This window comes from Callionymus lyra, chromosome 2 (assembly GCF_982586985.1).
Source record: "Callionymus lyra chromosome 2, fCalLyr1.hap1.1, whole genome shotgun sequence".
NCBI classification, from domain to species: domain Eukaryota; kingdom Metazoa; phylum Chordata; class Actinopteri; order Syngnathiformes; family Callionymidae; genus Callionymus; species Callionymus lyra.
Window position 1 is genome coordinate 36846581 of NC_141819.1, and position 25481 is coordinate 36872061.

At 39.0% G+C, this 25481-nt stretch overlaps 1 protein-coding gene across 6 annotated transcripts in view; it reads left to right on the plus strand.

Moving 5' to 3' along the window:
- The window catches only part of sgip1a (SH3GL interacting endocytic adaptor 1a), a 61180-nt gene extending 36383 nt beyond the window's left edge, over window positions 1–24797 (plus strand). Inside the window, exons 6-27 of one of the 6 annotated variants that reach the window (XM_087784949.1) lie at window positions 461–485; window positions 1577–1633; window positions 2393–2456; window positions 3451–3623; window positions 7338–7349; window positions 8665–8686; window positions 8778–8853; window positions 9741–9823; window positions 11389–11469; window positions 11739–11813; window positions 12352–13095; window positions 13645–13766; window positions 13901–14054; window positions 14311–14370; window positions 16640–16699; window positions 17311–17422; window positions 18284–18439; window positions 18875–19010; window positions 19089–19291; window positions 19806–19870; window positions 20745–20909; window positions 21034–24797. In XM_087784949.1, coding sequence (XP_087641075.1) covers window positions 461–485; window positions 1577–1633; window positions 2393–2456; window positions 3451–3623; window positions 7338–7349; window positions 8665–8686; window positions 8778–8853; window positions 9741–9823; window positions 11389–11469; window positions 11739–11813; window positions 12352–13095; window positions 13645–13766; window positions 13901–14054; window positions 14311–14370; window positions 16640–16699; window positions 17311–17422; window positions 18284–18439; window positions 18875–19010; window positions 19089–19291; window positions 19806–19870; window positions 20745–20909; window positions 21034–21056 — 2668 coding nt within the window. In that variant the 3' untranslated portion in view covers window positions 21057–24797. Of the gene's footprint in view, window positions 1–460; window positions 486–1576; window positions 1634–2392; window positions 2457–3450; window positions 3624–6938; window positions 7350–8664; window positions 8687–8777; window positions 8854–9740; window positions 9824–11388; window positions 11470–11738; window positions 11814–12351; window positions 13096–13644; window positions 13767–13900; window positions 14055–14310; window positions 14371–16639; window positions 16700–17310; window positions 17423–18283; window positions 18440–18874; window positions 19011–19088; window positions 19292–19805; window positions 19871–20744; window positions 20910–21033 lie in introns of those variants that run through there. The other 5 variants (XM_087784944.1, XM_087784946.1, XM_087784947.1 and 2 more) reach the window with 5 other exon arrangements.
- Window positions 24798–25481: the final 684 nt, after the last annotated feature.

The window sequence follows — 25481 nt, forward strand, 5'->3', positions numbered from 1 at the left end:
TATATTTTATTGTGGCAGACGTATAATCATAATGGCAGATAATACAATGCCTATGTATTGGTAAGGTTAAACCCGGTCAACAGCTTTAGAGATTCATTACAACAAAGACTGACTCTGCATTCAGGCCAACCGTTATCACTGAAAAGTGTAGACTGACTGCAATCTGATGAGTCTCTACTGTCCAAGTCCTCAATTTACAGTCACAAGTTCAACTCCCAGACAGACCCTCGTTTAGCTGTATTCCTGTTTTCTCTTTTTTTATTTATTTGTTAACACTATAAATATACACTTTTAACAGTAGTTGAAATTTGTTTTTTTTTTACATTTAACAATTGTTCTTTAACTGGATTATAACTTGGATTTTATTTAAATTATCTCCAGTGCAACAGGATTGCTCTATTATTTTTCATTTACTGTTAACATATTGAATGATATATATATATTTGTTGTCTTCTTACAGGGGGTCCCCCGACACAGAAGTAGGAGTGAGTAAATCAATCATGTCATTTTCTATACAACGCTACTATTTACTAGACTGATGTTTTCGGATTAGTACACATTTTTTTAAATGCTATCCAGTAATTTTCCTACAAACTCTTCTGTCTTCTTCTTACTTGCCAGGAACCCCAGGAAGATGAAGCGGTATAAATTCTAGACCTAAAAGTAGTCCTAGTGTGCCGTAGAACACATGTATAGACATGGGACAATTTAAAGAGAATTTCTTTCCTCGGCAGTTTCTCTAAATTGTTGGATGTATGTAATGTTATCTCATGACTGTATCTGGTATGGAACATCTTTCTATTAGTTGACTTTTTACGTGAAAATTTTACTGGAAAAATTCCATCAACTTAAGATCTGTGATTTACGTATATAAATAAAAAGATGAATTACAATTACAACTCGGTTGCTTATGCAAGAAATAAACTTAAGGAAAAAACAATAATTATAATAATAATAATATAAAAATATAGATATTCTTATGACATATTGATATAATTTATGAAATATTAATTATTTAATTGGTTATTTATTACAAAATGATAATTTCAAAATGTATAAGATAAAATGTCAAACCTTGAAAGTGTCAGGACAGGAAAACAACATGCTACATGCTCACATGGTGTGATGGTATAGGAAATACTAAAAACATATGAAATAGGTTTAAATAAACATATGATGTGTGTTAACAAATGTTCATTAAAGGCAAATGAACTTAAATCAAACCACTGCAAATAAAGGTTATATTAAGAAAACATGCAGGTAACATGCAGTCAAAACCAGTTTTGTTTTCACAAACATGGACAAAATGTTATATTATAAAAATAATTATTTGAGTGAATGATTCATAAATGTGAGCCACTGTCTCGCTTGCCTCTCTTTTTGTCCCTTGTCCATAGATGTTCATCAGTGTGGGTTAAAAGTTGCATTATCTGTTGCAAATATCTAGATTAGTTCAAACTAGTGGCACCCCAGAGAGAACTGGTGATGATTGTGTTTATAGTATGTACTCAAATGTGGCAACAGTTGTAGAGTAGATCCAACATCATTGTCTGTCACCATCTCTGCTCGTTCCCAGAGGAAAACAAACGGGGCCCCGAACGGCTTCTACGGAGAAATCGACTGGGAAAGATACGTAAGTCAATATTTAAGTATCCACTTTGTTTCACCCCACCAGGCTAAAAATAGCTGCTCTGTTTTCAAATCAACCCAAAATAGCCGACAACGTCGGTGTCTGAGAGTCGATGCATTATTGACGCGATGTTTGCTGGAGGTTGTTACGATCGAGAGATCAAGCCCATGAATTCAACTGGTCTTATTTGCTAAACTCCGGAGGGCTTTGGAAGATGATAGAAACACAACTCAAGTAGATTGAAATTAGTTTAGTATAACATTTACAAATAAAGCTAAAAATACTTTTGTTTTTCTGCAATCAATGTTTCACTTTATGAAACCAAGCACAAAAGGGCGATAGCTGGAGGACACCTTGGACAGTTTTTTTAGGTCGCATTTTGGCGTACAACTTCTCACACACATGTGCCTACACACAGCAGTCCTTGATAAACCTTTATATGTTTTGGACTGTGGACAAAAACCAACACAACTATTCCCATATGCAGCCCTTTCTTAAAATGTAACTCTTAAAGGTGGGGTAGATGTTCATGAAAACAGTGTGAACCAACTACATTGTGAAGTTCCTCTGTTCACACTGGGAGTTTCACAGTTTGATCGACATAACAATCCAATGAAACAATTGATTCTAACTAACACTATTAGTAGTCATACTTACATCGTGGGCATTGAAATCCTTCACATTTGGTCACATATTTGAGCTGCTGGGTATACATTTTGTCTTCACCGTTTGTTTCTACAACGTCCGGCTGTCTTGTTTCAGAACTCTCCTGAGGTGGACGATGAGGGTTACAGCATCCGACCAGAAGATGAGGTGGAGGGAGGAGATATCCTTCAGTGTCGTTGAACATGTACTGTGACCTTACAGACCATGACCCAGATGAGCACTGCCCTTACATCAGCTGTTGTCCGGGTGATCCGAATGAGGGTCTTTGGTCAAACATGTGAACGTACAAGATTGTTTAAACACTCTCACGGTTTTAAAAGGGTCTTTGACAAGACACTCTATTCTAGTTGGAGCAGCAGTCAGGGGGTCAAATTAAAAACCGATCAATACTTACGCCAAAACCTCATATCTCATAAAGGGTGTAAAGATTATATTTAAGTTTGTAGGTTCTTGTAGGTTGTAGATAAAAGAAGTATGTTGACTGAGGTCAAAGTTTTTATCTTGCTCAGTGGTCAGAAACCATTATCGTGACCTTTCCTCCCCAAAATAAAACCACCAATACTTTGACTAGTGAACTGAACTAATAGTTAATATATCAGAAACTGGTATTGTTTTTTTTTTATATAATTATATTACAGTTACATTTTTAATTCAGACAAATCATAAGGCCTCATTGAAGAAAAGAGAAATCACTTTTAAAATTTTTACTGAGCTAAAATATGATGTAGGTCTGTTTGAATCGTCAACAATTAATGAGGCTTTTAAAAATAAAAATAAAATGTAGGTCAGCGGAGGAACTATGTGAACTTTCATACAATCAATTACTCATTCAAAAAGCAAAGTCAATGTAAAGTATTTTTCTTCAACCAAAGTTGTAGTCAAGGACCCACATCAAGGTGGCTCATGTGGTCAAGATAGTTTTAAATGCACTTAAATCATCCTTCTTTTACTTCCCCTGGGAATTTAGATTCCAGAAACGGAAAGCATATCCACTAGATTTATTTTGGATATAGAATCATATTTCTGAACATGTTGGTGACTGTGCAAAGGAAATTTAAAGTGTTTTAAAATAAAGTATGTTAAACCAGGAGCTGTGAAGATCAGCGGTGAGGATATAATTCTATAAAAACCTTTCCTTGACCGCTCTCCTGAACAACGCCCCAAGACGCACTTCTTCTCCTCCGATGAGTCGGAGGGAGAGGAGGACCACAGGAAGAAGTTCAAAATCAAGATTAAGCCGCTGCCGTCCGACTGTGTGGCGGCTGCGCCTTCGTTCGAGGAGTTGAAGGCGTCGATTGGCAACATCAGTCTGTCGCCCTCTCCGATGGTGAGTCACCCGCTCGTGTGCTTGAGGCAGGTCCACATGGAGGACATTTGTCAGAAGTGTCCACAGTCGGGATTTGAACGTGAATAGATAAGGAAATGTTATGTTTACCTCCTTTGAAGATCCCTGGAACCTGATTAACTTCGTGGTGACTCCAGTTTGCAGGATTATTTTCCCGTGTGGACCCTTTTATTTATAAATATTTATCTAAAACACAGAATTCCATGCAGTGACAGTTTGGTCCTTTAGATCAGTGGTCTTTGCTCCATAATGCATGTGCTTTCGGCCGCACGGAAAGAAAAAACATGAATTTAATTTATGTTCTTTTGATTATTATAATGATTGGAATTGATTGATCCCTTGGAAAAATCTCACAAGGTAAAAATAATGTGAGGTAGTACCTTTTAAGAGAGAATACGAATTTTATGCTAAGATAATTTGTTGTTAGATACAACAATACTTGAAAGAACAATCATTTTTAAGAAACGGTGTAAAATACATTTTCAAAACTGTGCATGACAAAGAAAAGTTTTTTGAGACACAAACATGTAGTAGAAATATAAAGAACTCTGCAGGAACTTTTGAAAATAATAACAAGACATGCACTTTCTGCATTTAATTTGATAACAATCAGAATTCCATGGACAAATTAAAGGGGAACTGCTGTAATTGACTTGGGTGTCCAGGCTGAATAATTCATGTAGGAAAGTGGGCCCAGAGAAACCAGTGTGAGTTGGCTGCTGGTCACCGGAGCTGCTTTTAATAATTCAGTCTGACCTCAGAACCTTCACTGTCTCTGTTCACCTGATCAGGTGTGAAGCTTCTCGAGCGTTTGATCACAAATGGTTTTCATTGTCGTACACGCATCTCTTTTTTGTGTTTTATCTCAAATTAATATGACGCATAATTCTCTGGTAGTTAAAGAGATTGATTTGCATCTCAGTCTAATTTAGACAAACTTTGTTAAATCATCTGAATTTAATCAGAATTTAAGTGTTAGGAGTTCATTCGAAGAAATAGTGCTTATATGGCAAGTTAAATATGGCAAAAATGTCCTTAAATTCTAGTCATTATATATATTTTCTTTAGGCTTAAATTAGCTTTTTTGAAAGAAATAGATGTAGGGCAGCTATAGTTAGGTAAACTTGTTAGCTTTTTTTAGTCAATTTGCATCTGGCCTTCCCTTAAGTTTGCAACAATGAATCAGCGTTTTTCCATACAGCAATGAGAATCTCTGGAGCAAAGCTTCTGCTAAACTTGGCTAAAACGTACATCTCCTCCATTTTAAATTACGTTCTAAAGTCACTCGTCTCTGCTTATTTATGAGTGTCACATAGTTGTTCCTCTCCAGGGCAACTTTGTGTAACCCTTCGTAACCTTGGCGACCGTCCCCTAGAACTCCGTTGAACACTTTCAACTTGTGTCACATGTTATTGTTCTTTTAAATGAATCCAGTAGAGTCCAGCCCTGAGGCTCGCATATTCACGAGCGTCTTCTGTTTGCCAGCAACAACAAACAAACAGCCGTCAGACATTTGCTCATCGCAGAGACTCCTGACTCGGATAAAGTCTTAGAAAAGCTGCACTGTCAACATTCGGGTTCTTCTAGTATCACCATCACAAATGAATGATAATGAAGTTTAACATGTACTAGTGAAAAACTTATACCACAAATAATTGTTTTTTTAAGAACCTTTGAATAATTATTTGACATTAATTTAATTATAAGAGAGTGACACTGATAACAAATTAGCAACAATCCACTTAAACGTTGTTTATTTACTCTCATTGCTTACCTCCTTATATTTGTTCCAAAATGTTTGACTCCATTTTATTTTTTCAACATGACTGTGAGTGTGTTAATAAATTAAAGTAGGATAGCTGTTGTCCTTCATTGCATGTTGCATGTTTTTTGTAAAAAAAAAAAAAAAAACTTGTTTATTTCTCCACTTTATAGCTGGTTGGTACTAACTCTCATTTTCTGCTTCTTTTTTTTTTTTTTTTTGCTGCCTGTTTTGACATTAACATCTGTAGAAGAGTCCGGTAAGATTTTTGCCTGCTGTTGTGTTTGAACATGCTGTTCTTCATTTTTCTTTATATTTGATTATAAATTATACATACACAGTATTTTAGTGACTGACAGACAAAGTAATTATCAGTCCATAAATTAAGAGGTTATTATAAAATGTAGAATTTACTTACTCAAAAATTACTTAATGCTTTAAAGAATTACATCTTTTGAAGATGTAGGACTTAAAATTTAAAAAAGAGGATATCTAAATACAATGTGTAACATATGAATCTAAACCATACGGATCATATATCCAGGTACAATATTTCGTTATTTTGGAGATAAATTTGGAAAATGACGAGAAAATCTTGATTTCTCTTTTTTTCCTCTTGTTTTTCCTGAGCAGTCCGGGGATTTAAAACATCACGCTCATCCTTTACAGCACAGGTCACAGTTCACACTGTGTGCCTCACTTCCTGTCCACACAAGCTCCGGCTCTGATTGGTCTGCGTCTCTCTTATACCTCTCTCTGCCGCCAGTGAGACGTGGAGTCTCCATCACGGCCCGCCCCACAGTTGCATCACTAATCACTCATGACTCACTGCACAACTGGAACAGGGGTGAGGGATGGAGGGATGGAGGGAGACGCTGCTGGCAGATGGATAGATTCCTTCAGAGAGTAGACGAGGGTGATCTCACATCATGTTGTTGCTTTTTGTAAACCAAGTCGCCAACATTAGATGACAACATCGAGCCTGCGTTTCTGAGCCTCACATTTATGTCTGAATGAGTTTGTTGCTGTGGGATGTGACTCAGGTTATTCTCGAGCCCCACATATATTCATCTACACAATTTATACCCAAAATAATGCTGGAAGAACATAGACAAAATCTCTTAAATTTAGTATTTAAGTAAGATTCCTTTCTGTTTAAAATAAAAATGCTTCCAAAACCTGGCACAAATAACCTTATATATGTTAGCATGAATGATTCAAACATTTAAATCATAATTTAAATGATGTATCATTGAAACATCGTATAATAACATTGTATATTGAAACATCTGCCCTCTTGTAGCCCACACTATCTCCATCTAAGTTTGTTATTACAAGTTTTAAACGTAATTCTCCTCACAAAGATATCTCTTCTTCAAATACATCTTCTAACCAATCAGGTCTGTTGAACGCTGGTGTTCAACTTTTCATTTACTTCATGGAGATGCAGAAGAAGAGTATAGTTAAACCTGTCTGAATGACTGAGCGACTCTCATCTAGATATAGCTGTGCAAGTGATTTAATTTGACTATGAGGTCTTTTTCATCCCATGAGTATGTTCTTCTTCCTGTGCATCTTAACTCAGACTCGACTTATGTTTAAGATCGAGTAACTCCATGTTTAAGACCCCGAATAATGAATAATTCTTTGGACTTGGACGTGTTTTTAAGTCTAAATCATTTTATTTTATCTTATCTTACTTCACTTTGTTATAAATTTGAGCAAGTCATTCTTCTGTGAGTCTCCACCTTTCTGAGATATCCCCTTCACTAAAATCTGTCCAAGTTTGTGAGACAGTGGTGTGGAACAGACGTGTTGATGGGTTTGTATCCCGTCCTCCTGGTGCCCCCCCTCTGACTGATGTGATGTGTGCTTTACTGATTTGTCACTCTCTGACCAGGTATCTCTTCTCTCTTCCTTTTTGCTGGTCACAGAGACGGAGTCCGGTAAGTGTCCTCCTTTCTTCTCCTCCTTCTCCTGCTCTGTCACTAGCCTAGTTTGTCAACCGACTTCTCTGTGGGGGCTTTAGAGAAAACACGTCTGGGTGATGATGTAAAGAGAAACTAGAGCAGCATCTTCTTATTCTTCTTGTACGTTTACTTCTTTGCTTCAAATTCCTCTGCAGTTTACGTCTTCTTTCATATTCTTCTTCCTCCTCTGCTTCCTCTTTCATCAAAGTCTTCTTCTTCTTCTCATACTTCCTCTTTATTCTTCTTCTAATTCCATTCCTTCTCACTTCTACTTCCTGTTTACCACTTTCAATTCTTTATCTACTGTTGTCAAGTTTATTTTTAAACTTGTTAAAGTCACACTAAGATATAACAAGTGAAACAAGGCTAAATATGAGGTTCAAGAATCCTACAATGAGTTCTGATGCTGCCCTAGTTCAGATGAAAAGACTTTTCCTGCGGCAGGTTTGTTTACTTGTTTACTTCTGGTGGAGAACTCTGCACTTTTGACATCTTTGATGTCTCACTTCGGTGGCTTCCCTTCTCTGCCTCTGTCTCCTCCTCCTCATGCTGCTCACGTCTGTCATGCTTGCTTCACAGCTTTTTATTTTTCCTAGGATCCAATCGAATTAACCTTATATGGGTTTCTTAAGACTTGTTGGATATTTGGATCTTTTAGTGGATAATCAATGGTGGCTGTGATGAATGGCAACAGTAACTTGACAATAACCATAATGTGGGCTGTGGATTTATTTTTGCTTTGTTTCGTCATTTAAGAGTTCCCCATTTTCAGTATTTTTGTTTAATTTATTCATCAAAACTTACATTTTTAAACAACAGAAAGGGGGGAAAAATAGCAGGATTTTATTACTCCTTTTTTTTCATAAAACCATACAAACGTTAGAGAAACCACTGCAGCACTGAAGTTTTCTATTTATATTTATTTCAGTATCTCTTGCCAAATGTATTCTAAACTATTTTTCTTCCTTAAATGAAATATTAGACCCAATATTTTCAATAACTTGAAGCACACCCTGCCAATATTTAACAGATTAAATTAGTGAAACTGTTACTAAACCTTGACCTTTCAGTTCTAACTTCAAACAAACGTTTGTTTGATACATTCATATTATCGTATTATTAATATTACAAAATACCTCTCATATTGTGAACGTGCATTCCTTATTTAACAATCTCAGATCTGGTCACATCTTAAGCTGTTTTTCTTATGCTGTCATTTTGATTTATTGAGTGAAAATGTGAGAGTCCAGCAGTTTTACATGTGCTTGTTATTTTGTGTTGTTGTTTACAGGGGTTAAAGAGAAATACGTCCAGTAAGTATCTCATCTATTCACCCTAAACTTCCTTCTAACCGTCAGATATCGCCATCGGCTCACCTGTCATTTAATCCTGATGTGGTTTCAGGTGAAGAGATTGCCAGACCAAGACGTGCCGTCCGGCCTGTGGCCCCCACATCAGCCCCAGCACCACAGCCCCCCAGGTATACTTCTGTCGTCCTGATGGCGCAAATGGAAATGTTTGACATTACACAGTATGTAATGGTCAGTAATGAGCCTTATCTTCTCACCGACACAACTTATAACCATCATTACAGATGTTGACATACAGTGTTTTTAGTCGCAAACATGTGTTTAAAACTAATTCATTGTTAGTTTTAAAAGCTTGTAGTAAAAAAAGGGAATTTTGCGGAAGACTTTTATTTAAATGTCTTAAATCTTGTGAACATTTTTGGAATAAAACTTAGTGTTAACTTAAAAAAAACAGGTCTAATATAAATCAATAACGCGTAGCGTATTTAAAAAGCAAAATGTTCAAAAAGAAATTTAGGGAAATCTTTAAAGTAGGTAAAAAAAAAAGGAAAATAAATATATATTTTTTAAATGTTTTCAAAAAATAGGAATTGCTAGAAAGTTATTTTACAAGGATAATTAATGATACCAAACAACATGAATAACTTAAAATAAATGTTAGTTCAATGAAAAAATGTATACTTACGTAAAGTATTAGGATAAAATCAGAACATAGTAAAGACTAGTAGGCTTTAATTTTCAAGGATATATTGCCTTTCACATGAACCATTTTTCTTTTATTTATCAAATAAAAAATCATGGAATGATGTTTTATGTTTTTGTTAATTAAACTGTGAAATCACTGAGTGTGCTCTTGTCAACGGCCTTGTTTTTCTTGTCCTATATAATCAGTTAAATAGAACAGAGTTGTCTATTGTTATATTTGTGAAGCTTCACAGAATAAAATCCTTTAGTGAGACTGAAACCAGCAACCTCAGCATCTTGTGATCAAACAACGTGCTCTCTAAACTTCTTTCAGTGTTTATTTTTCAAAGAAATGCTTCTTTTGTTGTTGCAGTCAACAAGCAGCGTTCCCTGAAGACAGCACAGCATTATTTGGGCCTCCTCTGGAAACCGCCTTTGGAGATGAAAAGACAGAAGGTAACATCCTCCGCTCTGCTGCCATCATGTTGTTCTTCTGTCCTTGTAGATCCACATGTTTGTGTTGACGGTTGTTATCAGCAACCATTCTCTCTCTTACACTCTCCAAGGTAAAGTGTTGCTGCCACGTCAGATATTCTCTTCTTTTCACATTATTTCTCAATTTTTCTCTCCCTCCCTGTCTTTGTCTTTATGTCTCTGTTTCTGTCCTCTCTCTCTGTCTGTGTCTATATGTCTCTGTCCTCTCTCTGTCTTTGTCTCTATGTCTCTGTCCTCTCTCTGTCTGTGTCTATATGTCTCTGTCCTCTCTCTGTCTTTGTCTCTGTCTTTGTCCTCTCTATCTGTCTTTGTCTCAATGTCTCTGTCCTCTCTCTCTGTCTTTGTCCTCTCTCTGTCTGTGTCTATATGTCTCTGTCCTCTCTCTGTCTTTGTCTCTATGTCTTTGTCCCCTCTATCTGTCTTTGTCTCAATGTCTCTGTCCTCTCTCTCTGTCTTTGTCCTCTCTCTGTCTGTGTCTATATGTATCTGTCCTCTCTCTGTCTGTGTCTCTATGTCTCTGTCCTCTCTCTGTCTTTGTCTCTATGTTTCTGTCCTCTCTCTCTGTCTTTGTCTCTAGGTCTCTGTCCTCTCTCTCTGTCTGTGTCTCTATGTCTCTGTCCTCTCTCTGTCTTTGTCTCTGTCCTCTCTTTCTCTTCCTGTGTCTCTGTTTCTGTCCTCTCTCTCTGTCGTTGTCTCTATGTCTTTGTCCTCCCTTTCTCTTCCTGTATCTCTGTTTCTGTATTTGTCTCTATGTCTCTGTCCTATTTCCCTGCGTCTTCATCACTCTGTATCTCCCCTCTCTCTCTCTCTGTGTGTCTCTATGTCTCTTTCAATGTGTCCATATATGTGTCTTTTATTCCTCTTTCTGTCTTTTTCTCTATGTTCCTGTCCGCTGTGTGTGTGTGTCTTTGTCTCTATGTTTCTGCACTCTTTTCTCTCGTTTTCTCCAAGCGTCTGACCTCTCTCTCTCTGTCTTTGTCTGTGTCTTCAGTCCTGGCTGAGGTCAAAGTTGATAGTTTTCTCAGCGAGTCTCATCAGCATGCATATCCAGTTGTCGTCCCCTCTCCTCCGGTCTCGTAGGATATTTTGTCAAACACAGAGAGCAGAACGCTCTTATGTGTTATGTAACTCCCCTGCCAGGCTCCACTAACGTCAGCTCAGTTTGAAGGTGTGTTCACTGATGTGTTTAAAGGCTCCTCGTAGTTCCAGGAAGTTGAGATGACAACCGGTAGATCTGGAGGACCGGGAGTTGACGCTGAGGTCTTTATCGGGAGCGAGATAAAATGAATACATTTTCTTTGCAGAAAATCACGTTTTTTTTTTTTTCAATATGAAACACATTTAAGGCGGTAATCATCAACACAATTGGACCTAATGTTGGACATAAAGTGAGATGGAAATGGAGGGAAGAAAACGCTTTTCTTTGAGTGGAACAAGTGTGATATTCCAGTGCTATGTACATTTTATTTTATTATTATAAAAACATTTTCTCCTGACTGGGCCTGTTCTGTCTCCCCTGACCCCAGAGGTAATATCTGAGTGCGATGTTTGGGGGGCTCCACTGTCAGAGCCCGGATCCTCTCTGTCGAGGACCTTCCCCACAGGAAGTAAGTCACGAGCCTGCCCTCGGAATGACTGCACCATCCTGTTCCCGACAGATCTCGAGCAAAAATCTTTCATTTCCCCATCATTTCATCACCTGCTGCATCCATGTTGATTTGAGTTGTGTTTACCTCCATGCATGGGTGTGTTGGTGAAGGGTACCTGTCAATCAAGTTGTCAATGAAGGATTCCGTCTCTCCCTTCACTCACTAACGTATCATCGTTCAACTATCAGTTTGAGAAAGACTTTTGAACCTGAACTTTCTCTCTGCAGCTCCTCCTCCACTTCCACCCAAAAATGCTCCGACACCTCCTCTGACGACGAGCCCCCAGAATGCAGAGGAGTCTGGTAAGAATCAGTCCTGTCCATCAACGTGGAATCACATCAATATATAAAGTACTCTTTTAGCACCCGGCACCTCCGGTGAACAAATGTTTCATTTGTGACTCGACACGCGTGACTAATGAAACATTTGTTCTATTGGCTGCATAAAGTTGTGTTACTAAATATGTCTTATTCTACTTTTTTGTTTTCCTAGTGTAATGTTGCCAATTTGTTTTGTATATAAATGTTTATTTTTACAATTTGCCTTTTATCCTGTGCTCCTTTTTACATAAAACTAGAAAAATAGTTGTTTTTTTTAAATATAAATTAACTTTTTGTGACCACCCAAGAAATGTTTTTATATATTTTCTTGAAGTACCATAAATACAATAAAAATGTATTAAATTGTTGAATGACAAAAAAACAACAACATGGAAACAAACACAAAAAGATAAAAAATAAAGTTACTTGTTAAAAGGGCAAATAAGGATTAGAAAGTACTATATAAAATGGAAAATATGTCAGAAAAATGTCAACATAATTGTTTTGTTTTTTGTTCCAGAAGTCACCACTGAAGCCGACAGCTTCGCCCGAAAGCCCTCCATCGCGGACGTGGACGATCTTTTCGGACCGGAGCAGGACGGCGCTCTTGAGCCAGACGCGTGCGACTCGTGGGTCTGCTTCTCCGATAAGTCTCCTGACCGGCCACCGACACCGAAAGACCTGCCGCCTCCGTTGCCCTCCTCCCCGCCTCCACCGGAGCAGCCGGCACCCCCGTTGCCGGCGTCTCCGCCCCCCCCTGAATCTCCGGCACCTCCTCTACCTACATCCCCACCTCCCGCTGAAGACCAAGTACCGCCACGTCTTCCTTCTCCTCCGCCAAAAGAAGCTCCTCCTCTGCCGACATCCCCTCCTCCTTCAGAAGCCGCTCCTCCCCACCCATCAGGTCCTTCCACACCTGAAGACAGACTCCCCGCTTCTCCGCCGCCTGTGTCGCCGCCTGCTTCGACTCTCCCTCCCCTGGAATCACCGGTCAGCAGCCCGACTGCTCCCGCACCTCCGTCGGCGTCTCCACCCGCCGAGCAGCATCCACGCCACGCCCCGCCTCCCCTCGTCCTGCCTGCCGTCGATCAAACCAAGAACTCTGAAGTGACCCCATCCGAAGAGGACCAGACAGAAACCCTCACCTCACCCAAAGAGGCGAGCCAGGGGAGCAGAAGTACGCCTCCCCCGCCGCCTCCCCCAACATATCGGGCCGTCGTCTCATCACCCGGACCGACGTCAACGACTGGAGGTACAACTAGTGGTGAGTCGGATACAAAAGGTTTCGGTGTGGATGAAAGTCACGTGATTGTCTGCAAATCACATGATTGGCTGAAAGTTTGATAGAGTAGCTCAGTAACTTTTTCATACGGCCTGGTGGAAATATTATACATTTTATATTGAATTTAAAAGGCATCACTTTAAAAAATATTGAATATAGAAAATGTATTTTTGAATTTTAAACTCTATGTGTAACAAATAATAATATGTTTTGAAAATTATTGAATCCTTGTGCTATCTCAGGGTCAAGGTGGCCGAAAGCCTGAAAACAAATGTGTTTGTTTTATCCCTTGTGTTGTCTCTGGGTCAAGGTTAACAACCTCAATCACTGCATATGTATTTACCGAGACCAGGGATGTCGTTCACCTTGACCCAGAGACAACACGGGGGTTAAAAAATAAAATTCAACCTTTAAATATACTAATTATTAAATTAAATATTTATATCCTAAAAAATAGATTTAAATTTTAAAAATCTTTTCTTCCTTTAAGGAAAAATCTTACATTTTCTCTCCCCTTTTTTTGTTTTAAAGGATCCTCCTCTCCAGTGCGACCTGCGACACCTCCATCTGCCAACCCCACCCCTCCTCCACCTCCACCCCGCCCTCCAACAAGACCAAAACTCCCTCCAGGAAAACCCAGTATAGGAGACGCAGTAAGTTTACTGCTGCTGACCATTTTTTTCTCTCTGAGTTTATTTCAAAAGCCTTTATATTCAATTATTATTATTTTCACAAAGGTGTTCCTTGTATAACGAGCACTTATACAACCCGTTTTTATTTATTTCAGAGTCGTCCATTCAGCCCGCCGGTCCACTCGGCCAGCCCCCCTCCCGTGGCCCCGCTGGCGCGAGCAGAGAGCACATCCTCCATCTCCTCCACCAACTCCATGAGCGCTGCCACCACGCCGACCGTGGGTAAAGAACTCTCTGTGTCCGTGTCAGGTGTGTGCACTCTCTACTCAGACCTAACCATTGATTCTATTCTCCATGTTCTCAGAGTGTCTGGAACCAGTCCTACATTCGCTCTTTCATTTTTGATTTTCGTGCGTCTGGAACGGTTTCCCGGCTCGATCGCACCGTTTTCAACTTAACTACCAAAATGAAATTAATTTGCTTGTTTGTCTCTGAGCTTCTGGTTTAATTTGCTCTCTTTTGTTTTCTCCTGCCATTTGTGTGTCATTGTTCGTTGTCTGGTCAGAAGATGACGCTTTTGTAGGCAGGCTGCCCACATTTGAGAGACGCTTTGAGTCAATTGCAGGTATGGTCGACTCGCTGCCCGGGAAGATGTGAGCCCAGAGATTTCACTTTGTCGTGGATGTTTGTATACTTTTGTACACACTACACTTGACAAGACAGTACTTGGAAAGCCATCTCTGGTTGTGTAACATAGACCACAATATCAGTTTGATCCAATAATAGTCATTAAAACTCCAGGTGTATCTTTTTAAATCCTGACTTGCTATTACTTAAATCCAGACTCTGGTTTCTGATTTGTTATTCAATAAAGCAGCTTTTTAGGGCAGTTATTTTTTGTGTTACATTGATTTGTTCTCTATTACCAACAGTTTTTATGTCACCTACTCCTGTTAGCTTATCGTGCTAGTGATGCTACAGTAAGCAGCTAACTAGTTTACATGTAAAATAAACCGTAGTGACATAATACATTTATAGTTAGCTCTTTAACTGAATTTGTTAGTTTTGTGCATTGACTCCCTATTACAACCAAGATTAGCATAGCAGTGTTTAGCATAGCTGCGTGTAGCATAGCAGCGTTTAGCTTAGCTGCGTTTAGCATTTCCAGTGAGCTAGAACAGAAAAATAATCATGGACTTTATTTTAAATTTTTCCTCCTTATAATTTAGCTAAAAGTATTTACAATATACATAGACCTCTTTCTTGTCCAAATATTTTCACACTTTTTATTGGATTTGACTGATACTATGGTCTGTGTGTGTCTCCCTCTCTCACAGTCTATTACTCACCCACTCATTATTTTTGTTTTGCAACTTGTTTTAACATCAATTATGACTAAAGTGGTTGTGACACTCAACGTTTCATCTTCTGCATAAATTTCCTTCATTTGTACGGGAAGCTTGAGTGACCTCCATCTGCCCGCTCATAAGACTTTTCTCTCTGTTTTATGACTGTGTTCCAGTGGCCGTCTTGTCGCCATGGCAACCCTCTTGTCTTGTCTCTTGGCGACACATTGTGTACAATGCGACCGCCTCCCAGATGCCTTTACTCAGAGTGAATCAGTGTTCTCTGGAAATCCATATTGTTCGTCCGAATCCTGACTCACGGCGTCATGCCGACTCTCGGATCAGAACCACTTACTGGGTCGTTGGCGGCATGAAAATTAGGCAGAGCTAGACGGGCGGTAGCTGTTTGGTATTCATGCCATCACCTCGGCACAACTGGAGCGGCATGACGCGGCCAACCAATCTCCGCCAGGAACATTCTGGGCTACTCCTCCCACCCTCCTCGCATCAGAACCATGACCCTTCCTTGTCCCCCCTCTTGACACACAACTGCACTCGTCCTACCAAAACATTCCATTCAGTCACTCATCTTTACCGCATCCTTTCCTGGAGCATCTTCACTATTCTTCTGAAGACGATTGTTCTAGCAACCTAGCGCCACTATCTTGTTTAAAAAATGTCAAGTCGTCCATATTCAAAGCAAATAAGAAAATGAATAGGTGTATTTTTTGCTGTTTCCTTATTTATTTGTGTCACATGTTCCTTTGTGTGGGACATGGCTACTGTGTCTTGTACTGACTGGCATCACACTCTGGGATGTTCATTCTTTGAGCCGTTTCAAACATGAGTCGCCATCATGTTTGAGTTGATTGATTTATTCTTTCCACATTTGAGAAATGCTGTTTCAGCAGTTCAGAAAAAGATTAACTATACAGTATATACACCATATATTAGTGCAAACATTACAAATATTTTATAGAATAACAAAAAATGTTAATAAATATATCTATATGTATACATTTATTTATGATGATGATATTTATAATGCTAAAGGAAATTAGGTAAAATAAACACAATAATAAATACATTAGTAAAAACAATAATTAAAAACGTTTTGTTTTTTAAAATGAAATGGTCTGTTTTAATGTGAGTTAATTTGCCATTTAGCAATTAGCAAGATAGCCTATAGCTATTGTGTTGCTGAACTGTGTTTATTTTTATGTTCATTGTTTCATTCTCTAATCCTGAAGTTCCTGAACGTATTTCCCCAAATGAACTTCTCTAATTTGCTTCTTCCTTTTCTTTGTTATTGGCCCAATGTTGCGAAACAAAAGTATCAATATCTAATCATGTTTTGAGATCCGGCAGCGGTCAATCATGTGTATCTTGACACCATTTAGACCTCCTCCTCCCTCACCCATGAAGTGAACAGACTTCCATAAGAAACTCACACTTCTGTCCTTCTCTCCTCCCCCCTTCACACCACCCCATCCCTCTTCCTCCTCCCTCTCCCCCCATCCACCTCACCCCGTTTAACCCCCACCACAGAGAATGACCAGCCATCCCTTGTATGGTTTGACAGAGGGAAGTTTTATTTAACCTTTGAAGGTAAGTCCTCGCTGTATTTGAGGCTCATCTGTGCAAGCTTGGCCCTCCTTCCCTCTTTCCTTCTCGCCCTCCTGTCTTTCCTCCACTTCCTTCTCAAGTCCTCCATCACTGACATCACGCTAACTTCTGGCTGAGCCCCTTCATCAGCCGTCATCTCTGCTGTGGTTTCTCTACATGGCTTTTCGTTTTCAGTCATCCATCTTCATGACTCTCTTTTTTTGTCGCCACTTCCTTCCCTTCTGGTCGTTTGGGTCTTGGTTTGATCTTGGGGCCCTGTGATCTTCTGTGATCTTGACGGGCCAAATCAGCTTTAACGGCATGTGGTGAAATGAGCATGCGCAGTCTCTTGATCTTTGCCTGCCTCTTTGCTCAGCTACTCTGGCCTGTGTGTGATCATAAGTAGCGGTACTGACAACTTTAGATCTTCTGTCACCTCACAGTCAAAGAGCAGAGAGAAATGTATTGATGTAGCTCCTCCACTCACACCGTACTAACACCATCACGTGGTTCCATCACAGTCGTGTGCACCATGTTCTCATCAACATGTTCCATTTGTTTGACCAGTTTGAAATGATTTCATGTCTTAAACATATGTGTGTGTGTGTATCCAGGGTGCTCCAGAGGGCCCAGTCCTCTGACAATGGGGGCCCAGGACACACTTCCTGTGGCTGCTGCTTTCACAGAAACGGTCAACGCCGTCTTTAAAGGGGCTGACCCCAACAAGTAGGTCACCTCACTATCATACAGGTGTTCAAGGAAGTCAATTCCAAACTTTATGTCGCTACTGTCTACCTTAGACCCTGAAACTCATACAATGATTCTACTAACCCAGGGGTGGGCAATTATAATTCTTCAAGGGCCACATTCAATTCCATGAATGTTATCAGGGGCCGTCAAGCAAAAAGAAAGAAAATCCCTAAAGAAAAACATTCGTCATTATGCCGTGACATTTGCTGCAATTTTATTCTTGTATATATATGAGGTTTTTTTTAAACATTCAAAAACATTTCTTCAAGTAACTTAAAAAAATGTTTTGAGGGATTAATATATACTCGAAAAATTACACACAAAAAAGATGGAAAAAGTAAATTAGTGTGAAAATGTAAATTAATAATAAATACAAAATACATTTGTTAATGCATTAGAACCATTTATACATGATCATACTTTGACATTACGAGGGCCGCATAAATACAGTCAAAGGGCCGCATGTGGCCACCCAGGTCTGTACTAATCTATGGATATAGATGGGTTAACAGGTGTTGCATTGAACGCCCAAAAATACGTTACAAAACAATGGTTAAGATATGAGTAACATGCTGTTGTATTTTTTATTTTATTGAAATGCTTTACTACAAATTATAACTCAATAAATTGATATATTTTTTACTGTTAATATTGTAGTAGATATAATGTATATACTTTTTATGGTCTAACTAATGCTGCCGTGTATAGTTTTTCTTAATTGCATAATTTTCGCTAAACACTAAGTATATAAAGATAGTGTATTAATAATGATAATGTATAAGTATTTCTTGAAAAATCACGTGTTTTAACACTATTCCAACTTCTTCTCTCCCCCAGATGTGTAGTGAAGATCATAGGTGAGATGGTTTTGTCATTTCCGGCGGGCATCACGCGGCACTTTGCCAATAACCCCTCCCCCGCCGTGCTAACCTTCAGCATAACCAACTACAGTCGACTGGAGCATGTGCTGCCTAACCCTCAGCTGCTCTGCTGGTAAACACACAAACCCACAGACTAAAACACCACATCCTGCCTCTCTTTCTGTGTCATAACACCATGTTGCAGCATGTGCAACCATGACTGTGTAATTATTCATTTATTTCATTCAATGCTATAGTCCAGTCCAAAACTTGACAAAACTGACTTTAATGTTTCTTAAACTTTGTCGTTAACAATATATTGTTCAGCCCTCCACTCAAAATAATGGCTTGCTATCCTCTTGTTTTTGTCTGAAACTGTGAAGCTTCTAAAAAGTGCCTAGAAAAAGAACAGTTCAAGGAGGAGTAGTGTTCGTAAGATGGCAAAGAAATCACTTAGAAATTTAAATTCAAAGCTTTTAATCATAGGAGAATTTGACATGTCTTAGGTTGAATTATTGAGGAGTAAACAGGAAGTTGAATGAATGACATGAATTTCTCTCCTCACCAGCGATACAACTACAAAGGCCAAGGCTGACGCCAAGGACTTCTGGGTCAACATGCCAAACCTTATCACTCACCTGAAGAAGGTGGCCGAGCAGAAGCCACAGGCGACGTACTACAACGTGGACATGCTGAAGTATCAGGTGAGCTCACATGCGCCCCCTGGATCTCCTTTTTTGTTTGTTCAGTAGCTCTGATGAAGCTCATGTGTGTGTGTGCAGGTGTCGGTGCAGGGTCTGCAGTCCACCCCTCTTAACCTGGCGGTGAGCTGGCGGTGCGAGCCCACCAGCACAGACTTGAGAATAGACTACAAGTACAACGGAGCCGCCATGTCGTCGCCCATGGCTCTGAACAACGTCCAGTTCCTGGTTCCCGTGGACGGAGGAGTGTCCAAGCTTCAGGCTGTTTTGCCGCCTGCTGTCTGGTAGTTACTTTCACTCTGCCATTTTAAAACTATATTTACTTGAAGCAATGGGTGTACATCGCAAACTTTAGGAACATAATTAAAGCATATATTTGTAGTATTGTCGAGTACTTGACTCTGGTGTTGCAGAATTTACAGATCACATGACTCTTGATGAAGTCGTAACTGATTTCATTTGTTTTGAAACCAAAATATGTCCAAACATCAACTATAAAAGCAGCTGGAGTCGACTGTATCCTCTCGTCCTCAGTCATCGCCGGGATCTCTACTCTCGCTGCAAAAAACATAATAGTTGCTGCCACATAGAGGCCAGAAGTTCAACTGCAACACAAGAATGAACAAACATAAATATGGTCATGGTCATTGTCAATAATAATAGTCTAATGACTTTGTTTCATAAACACTGAAATATAAATCATAAAAGAATAAAGATGCATAGCTGTTAAATATAGATACAAAATTGTGAAAAATAATTTCAATATATCGATGTATCAATATTTTCTGTCCTTAACAGGAACTCAGAGCAGCAAAGAATCCTCTGGAAGATTCCGGACATCTCACAGAAATCAGAGAACGGAGGTGAGTGACGTCACGAATTAGCAGAAAAAATGTTTGATCTAATAATAAACTTAAATTTTTTCATTCCTTGTTAAATAGTATGGAATCTAGAAGTACATTAAATATACTTTCTATGTATTTTATAGTATTTTTTTTCAGATTTTATGATGTACCTTTTGGTGATAAGATCCTTTTTTTTATTTCGGAGGAAAAAGGATACAAAATCAAAATGCAAAGATTTCACGCAAAAAATATTTTGTTGTTTCATAATAATCATTATAGTTTAATTAATGAATCAGTGACTTATATAATTTTGTTTTTTTTCAATAGATTAATTATATTGTAAAAAAATGTTTTATGACCTATTCGATTAAAATATATATATATGATTATAAATTTTATACATTTTAAATGTTTTTCAACATTATTTAGGGTTATACTAAAAATATTTGCTTATATATTCATTTTTTCATGTCATAAAAATCATTTTTTCGAATATTTAAGATTTTATATAAATGTAGTTTTAATCGTCACTGGCCAACCAGATACATCTTCTCACGTGTGATCCAGGACAGAACACAACGTTTCTGGACTTTTGAAGAATTCCTTCATGGTGGTGCCTCGTGTGTGAGCTGCGTGATGTTTATCTTCTCATTTGAACCGAGACTTGAATGTAGATGAACCTGTTCTTGAGGAGAACTGGTTCTAGATTGTCCTGGTCAGGAGCAACACCGCCCCCTGCTGTTCAACAGCGGCTCCTACCAAGATGTAGATTTTAAAACTCGTGTGTTCGAGGCCTTTTGCTCATTTACTGCTGGTTTGATTCTCATTACACTAAATCATTCACTCAGTTATTCTCTTCTTGCTACATACTGCTCTCATCCTTCTCCCTCAGGTGTGGGCTCGTTGCTAGCACGGTTCCAGCTGAGCGAAGGTCCCAGTAAACCGGCTCCACTGGCGCTTCAGTTCACCAGCGAAGGCAGCAACTTATCAGGCTGCGACATTGAACTGGCCGGGCCCGGGTACCGGTTCTCCCTCATCAAGAAGAGGTTTGCTGCAGGTGGGTCTGGTTCTTGATTCTTTTTGAGGAGCTGCTTAAACCTAGCGATTCAAAAGGATCTGGAAATGTCACTCAGGTTTCAATATCTGCTGCTGTGTGATTGAAATAATGCTTCTCTCTTAAGGTAAATACCTGGCAGACAATTAACCCACGACTGCTGGAAAATCCGGAGTGAATCAAGCGGCAACGGACTGACGCCGGCGGACGGACTCTTGTTGTCTCTCTTCTGGGCCGGACCGGTCCTCCCAGCAGTATTCTGTCACCTGCATAAAAGCATCGTCTAACTGTTTGAGGTCAAGTAATTCTTGTATTTGTAATGATTCCATAACATTGCTGCAGTTCCACGCCCGGGGTTCTTCCTCTGTCTCTTACCTCCTCTGGTGATGTGAGCGCTGCAGCTGCCTGACCCGTCCGATGCCTCAAATACAATCGCTCGCCATTATCGTGTCGTCCTCAACCTGATTGGTTCACCTCTGCGCTCTAGTTAGGCTCCACAACATACTGGTCTGTGATTGGTCTGAGGCCGGTCATGTGACCAACTATCAAAGCTGAACCAACAATGATACAAATGACAGCTATTTTTGACAAAATATACTCTTAAACCTATGAAATGTTTTAAGAATTAAATTACAATTGACTATGACACAAGCATCTCATTTTTATCATAATAACTGGACACAGTAAACTGTCATTTTTTTTTTTTTGTTGCTATTTAATTACTGGTGTAATACATGTTAGACATGAAATAAATTATTTATTAAATAGTTATATAATAAATAACTACTCATACATATAAGTTGTTTTTTATTGTTCATTTTCTTTTACTACCTGCTGTGTTGCTAGTTAGCTTTTCTTGGAGTTGCTGCTAGCATCAACAGCTAGCTCTTAAAAATAAAATTTCAAAGCTACATATTGAAGCGTAAGTCCTAAAGGGTTCTCAATATTGCAATATTTTAAAGTGTATAACAAAATCCTCAAACGTTGATTAATGGCCTTTTTTTATGTTTTTCATTACCATTTTAGCTTGATAGGCGCTGCATCTACTTGGCTAACGGTTAGCATGAATAGCAACGACGTCACTTGAAAGTTCAGGGATGAATCTTAACATGGCTCCTGAGCTATGCCTTAAGTTACACCACAGTAAAAGCTCAGATTAATTCTTCTTGTAGTTGAAATATAAAGCCCACGTTTTGATAACAAGTACCTCGGTTAACAAAATGTTTGCAGTATTCTAACAAAATATTTTTAAGAAAGGTGGCTTAGAAATACCTTTTTTTTGCGGATAGAAACAAAGTTTAAAAGCATCTCAGTAGGTAATGCCAGGTGTTCGGTCCACAAGCTAATGCTAGTTGAGCTGTAGGTTGTATGACAGCGTCTTAGAATCCACAGATGATTCTAACAGTGTTTTAAAGAACCCAGCGGCCGGGCAGCTGCAGTGACCACAGGTCGATGTCCTGGTCTCCCTTCAGAACAAAACAAAGTGTACAAAGTGTCATTTAAAATCAATAGTATATATCTTAAAGGGAATTTGGTGTTTTCCTTGTGTCGTCGGAATCCTGTTGTTCCCGGGACAGCAGCGTTAGACTGAACATTCTATTTTTATTTATTGACAATTCTGTTGTATAAAAAGATTGTGTGACTCTGTACATGACTAGATTTAATCGGTGAACCCTCAAAGGTATAAATATCTGAACTTTCTTTTGTTATATGTGTAGTCAGGTAACCTGTGTACAGTATAAGGTTTTTCTTTTTTGGATTTATTTCAGATATAATTTTTTAACTCAACAGAAGATTTGAGCTATATATGGGCGGGGGGGTAATTTAAAGATGGATATCTTCCTGGCTGCTGTGTTATGCTTTGTGAAGGCGCTGTCATTGTCGGTGATCAAACCATGGACGTCACATTTTGGGATGTTTTTGACGGTGACTCACTTGGCAGGAGTTGAATCGGACGGTCAGAGCAAGGGAACGTTGGCAGGATACCTTAGCTTTACCGTGATCATCATGGTTCCCACTAAACTTTTTCCGTGCCGTAGGAATTTTAGAAATTAGCAGATAAGGAACGTCCGCATGCTTCTTCCACGTTTGGCCGACCTTTGACCTTTTCATTGAACTCCGTCAAGTGCACAATCAAACACGTTCTAAATGTAATTTTTTTTATTTTACTACACAATAAAAGTGGTTTTCCTCATGCTGTGTGAAGCAGCGTTATATTTATCTACAGTTTTTCTTTTTTTAAAACAATATGGTGTTTTCGGTGAACAACGCCACACACGTCACTTCCACCAGCTCCTCAAGTCCATGGCTTTATTTTGCTTAACGGTCTCTGTGAGATGACGAGTTGAAAGCTGAGCCAAGTTCAGTCGACCAAACGCTTCTTTTACCGCGTGTGTGTTTTATTGTGTGTTTGCCCCGGATAGACGGTCCTTGTGAAGGAGAATAAGCTGATTATTTTCAAGAAACAATCAATCTTGACGCTGTGTCAGGGCCATTGAAGAGCGAGGTGTCGAGTCATTCTATGAATCTGACCATAGAGTTCAGGAGAGTTAAAAATTGTTTTCTTTTTAATAAAAATTAAAGATTTAATCAACTTAGATTTGCAGCTGTGCATCCGTGGACTCGGAGCAAACATGTCTGATTCATAAGTAAATGAATTATTAATCATTTTTACTGTACACTATGAGCTATAAACTGAACAATTCTAAATTCTAGCTTGTTGTTTTAATGTCGGCTCTGAGAATAAAAGCAAGACTATGTAAAATTGTCATAGTCTCACAATCGTGACCTTTGAACCTGTTATTTTAACGATGTGCTTTACTTTAACGTTCCTTGGTCAACCCAACCTGACCACTAACTGCTTATCCTCGTCAGAGACGGAGGTTTTCTTTATTTCCGTAAAGGTTGATGTATTTATAAAATGTATGAAGCTTCCAGAAAGGGAAAAGCAATCCAAATTGACTCGACTTGTTGTAGTTACACTATTCTAACGGTGGGGGGAGCCAGAAAGGCAATTGAAAAAAAAATTGACCTGTTAATGTTGCAAAAGTATTTGTTGCTTTTGCCCCTAAACACCACGTCCACATGTTTCTAAAAATCCTAAATCGAAGTATGTTGTCCTAAATCTACTCTCCTGGTCTAAATGTCCAAAAAACAACAGAGCGGACATTCGTTTCTGGCGCTTCTCTACCTAAACGTAGGTCAATCTGCAGGAGGGTCTAAAGTTAGTGGTCTGTCAAAATGGTGGATGAGAGATGCAAGATTGTAGCTTTATCAAATGTGGAAGTTTGGAAGAAAATGAGTAAGATGTTGGACGTCTGTGGGTCCATCAGAGCCATCAGCTCGGTAAGTTTTATTCTTTTTTTTATTCTGAATTTCCTTCCAGTGGATCTGCGCTGTGATTGGTTGACACCAGGACTTGTTGCCAAAGTTCAGATTTTTTTTAAATTGAGCGTTTGATGCTATGGATGTTTCCCGAAACGTATTGCCATCTATTCATGGTATTACGGTATAGTGGTCCAAACAAAAACATTTGATTGTTCAACTAAAATTAAACGTGTGTTAACTAGCCTGTGTCTGACAAGGATTTGAGTCGACCTGGAAATGTTGACATTTTAAAGATAAAACTTCATCAAATCACCTTCAATGGCCCGAACACGTCATGTCCGTTCGATCGACTCACCAGTCGTCACACGATGGAACTCGCCCGTCAACGATGTGTCAAGATGTTTGGTGGACTTTCCTCCTGGACGCTGCTGACGCGACGTGACTTGTGTGTGTCTGTGTGTTGATTTGGGTTGTGTAACCTCTGACTCGTGTCTGTGTACAGTCCATGATCAGCTCCGACCGACTTCTGTTGCTTCTTTCAAAAGAATAAAAGTCATAACTGGACCTCCGAGTCTCCTACGAGTCATTTCTACTTCACCTGCAAACTCACGATGTGTTCTGACCAGTTGTGACAAAAGTATTCTTGTGGTATTAAATATTTTAATTTCTACAATGTAGATATTTTAACACCTCGTCTAGTCGTAGAAGTTAGTTCACCCTATTCTGGTTAGTGGAAGATGATTCTTGTGATACCCAGTGTCTTTATTTTCATCTACATTTTTGAATTGTAACTCATTATGTTACTGTTTGAATTCTAGTCTAACTAGTCTTCTGTAGAAGTCCTTCCTCTGTGGACTTATGTTGTTTTCTAGGAACTCACTTGGTTTCCCCAAGTTTTTTAGTTTTTTAGTTTTTTTACAATGTTTACAAACGTATATTCATTGTACCCAAGTCCTCAGTCTCGAGTCGAGTGGTTAGTTTACCTGGTTGATATCGTACCTGTGGGTTTTCCTAGTTTCTAGTTACTTGATTAACCAAGTCTATTTCCAACTCATTTATTTAACCTTCACTAATTAGTGAACCAAGTCTGTTTCCAATTTAACCAATAATTTCTCTGACTGACTTGTTTACTCAGTGTATTTGCGAATAAGTGTTTCTCTTATTTCTTTGTTTACAAAGTATTTTTCAGACTCAAGTGCACTAGTAGTGGTTAGTATACCAGGTTGATTTGGGACCCATAAGTTTTCT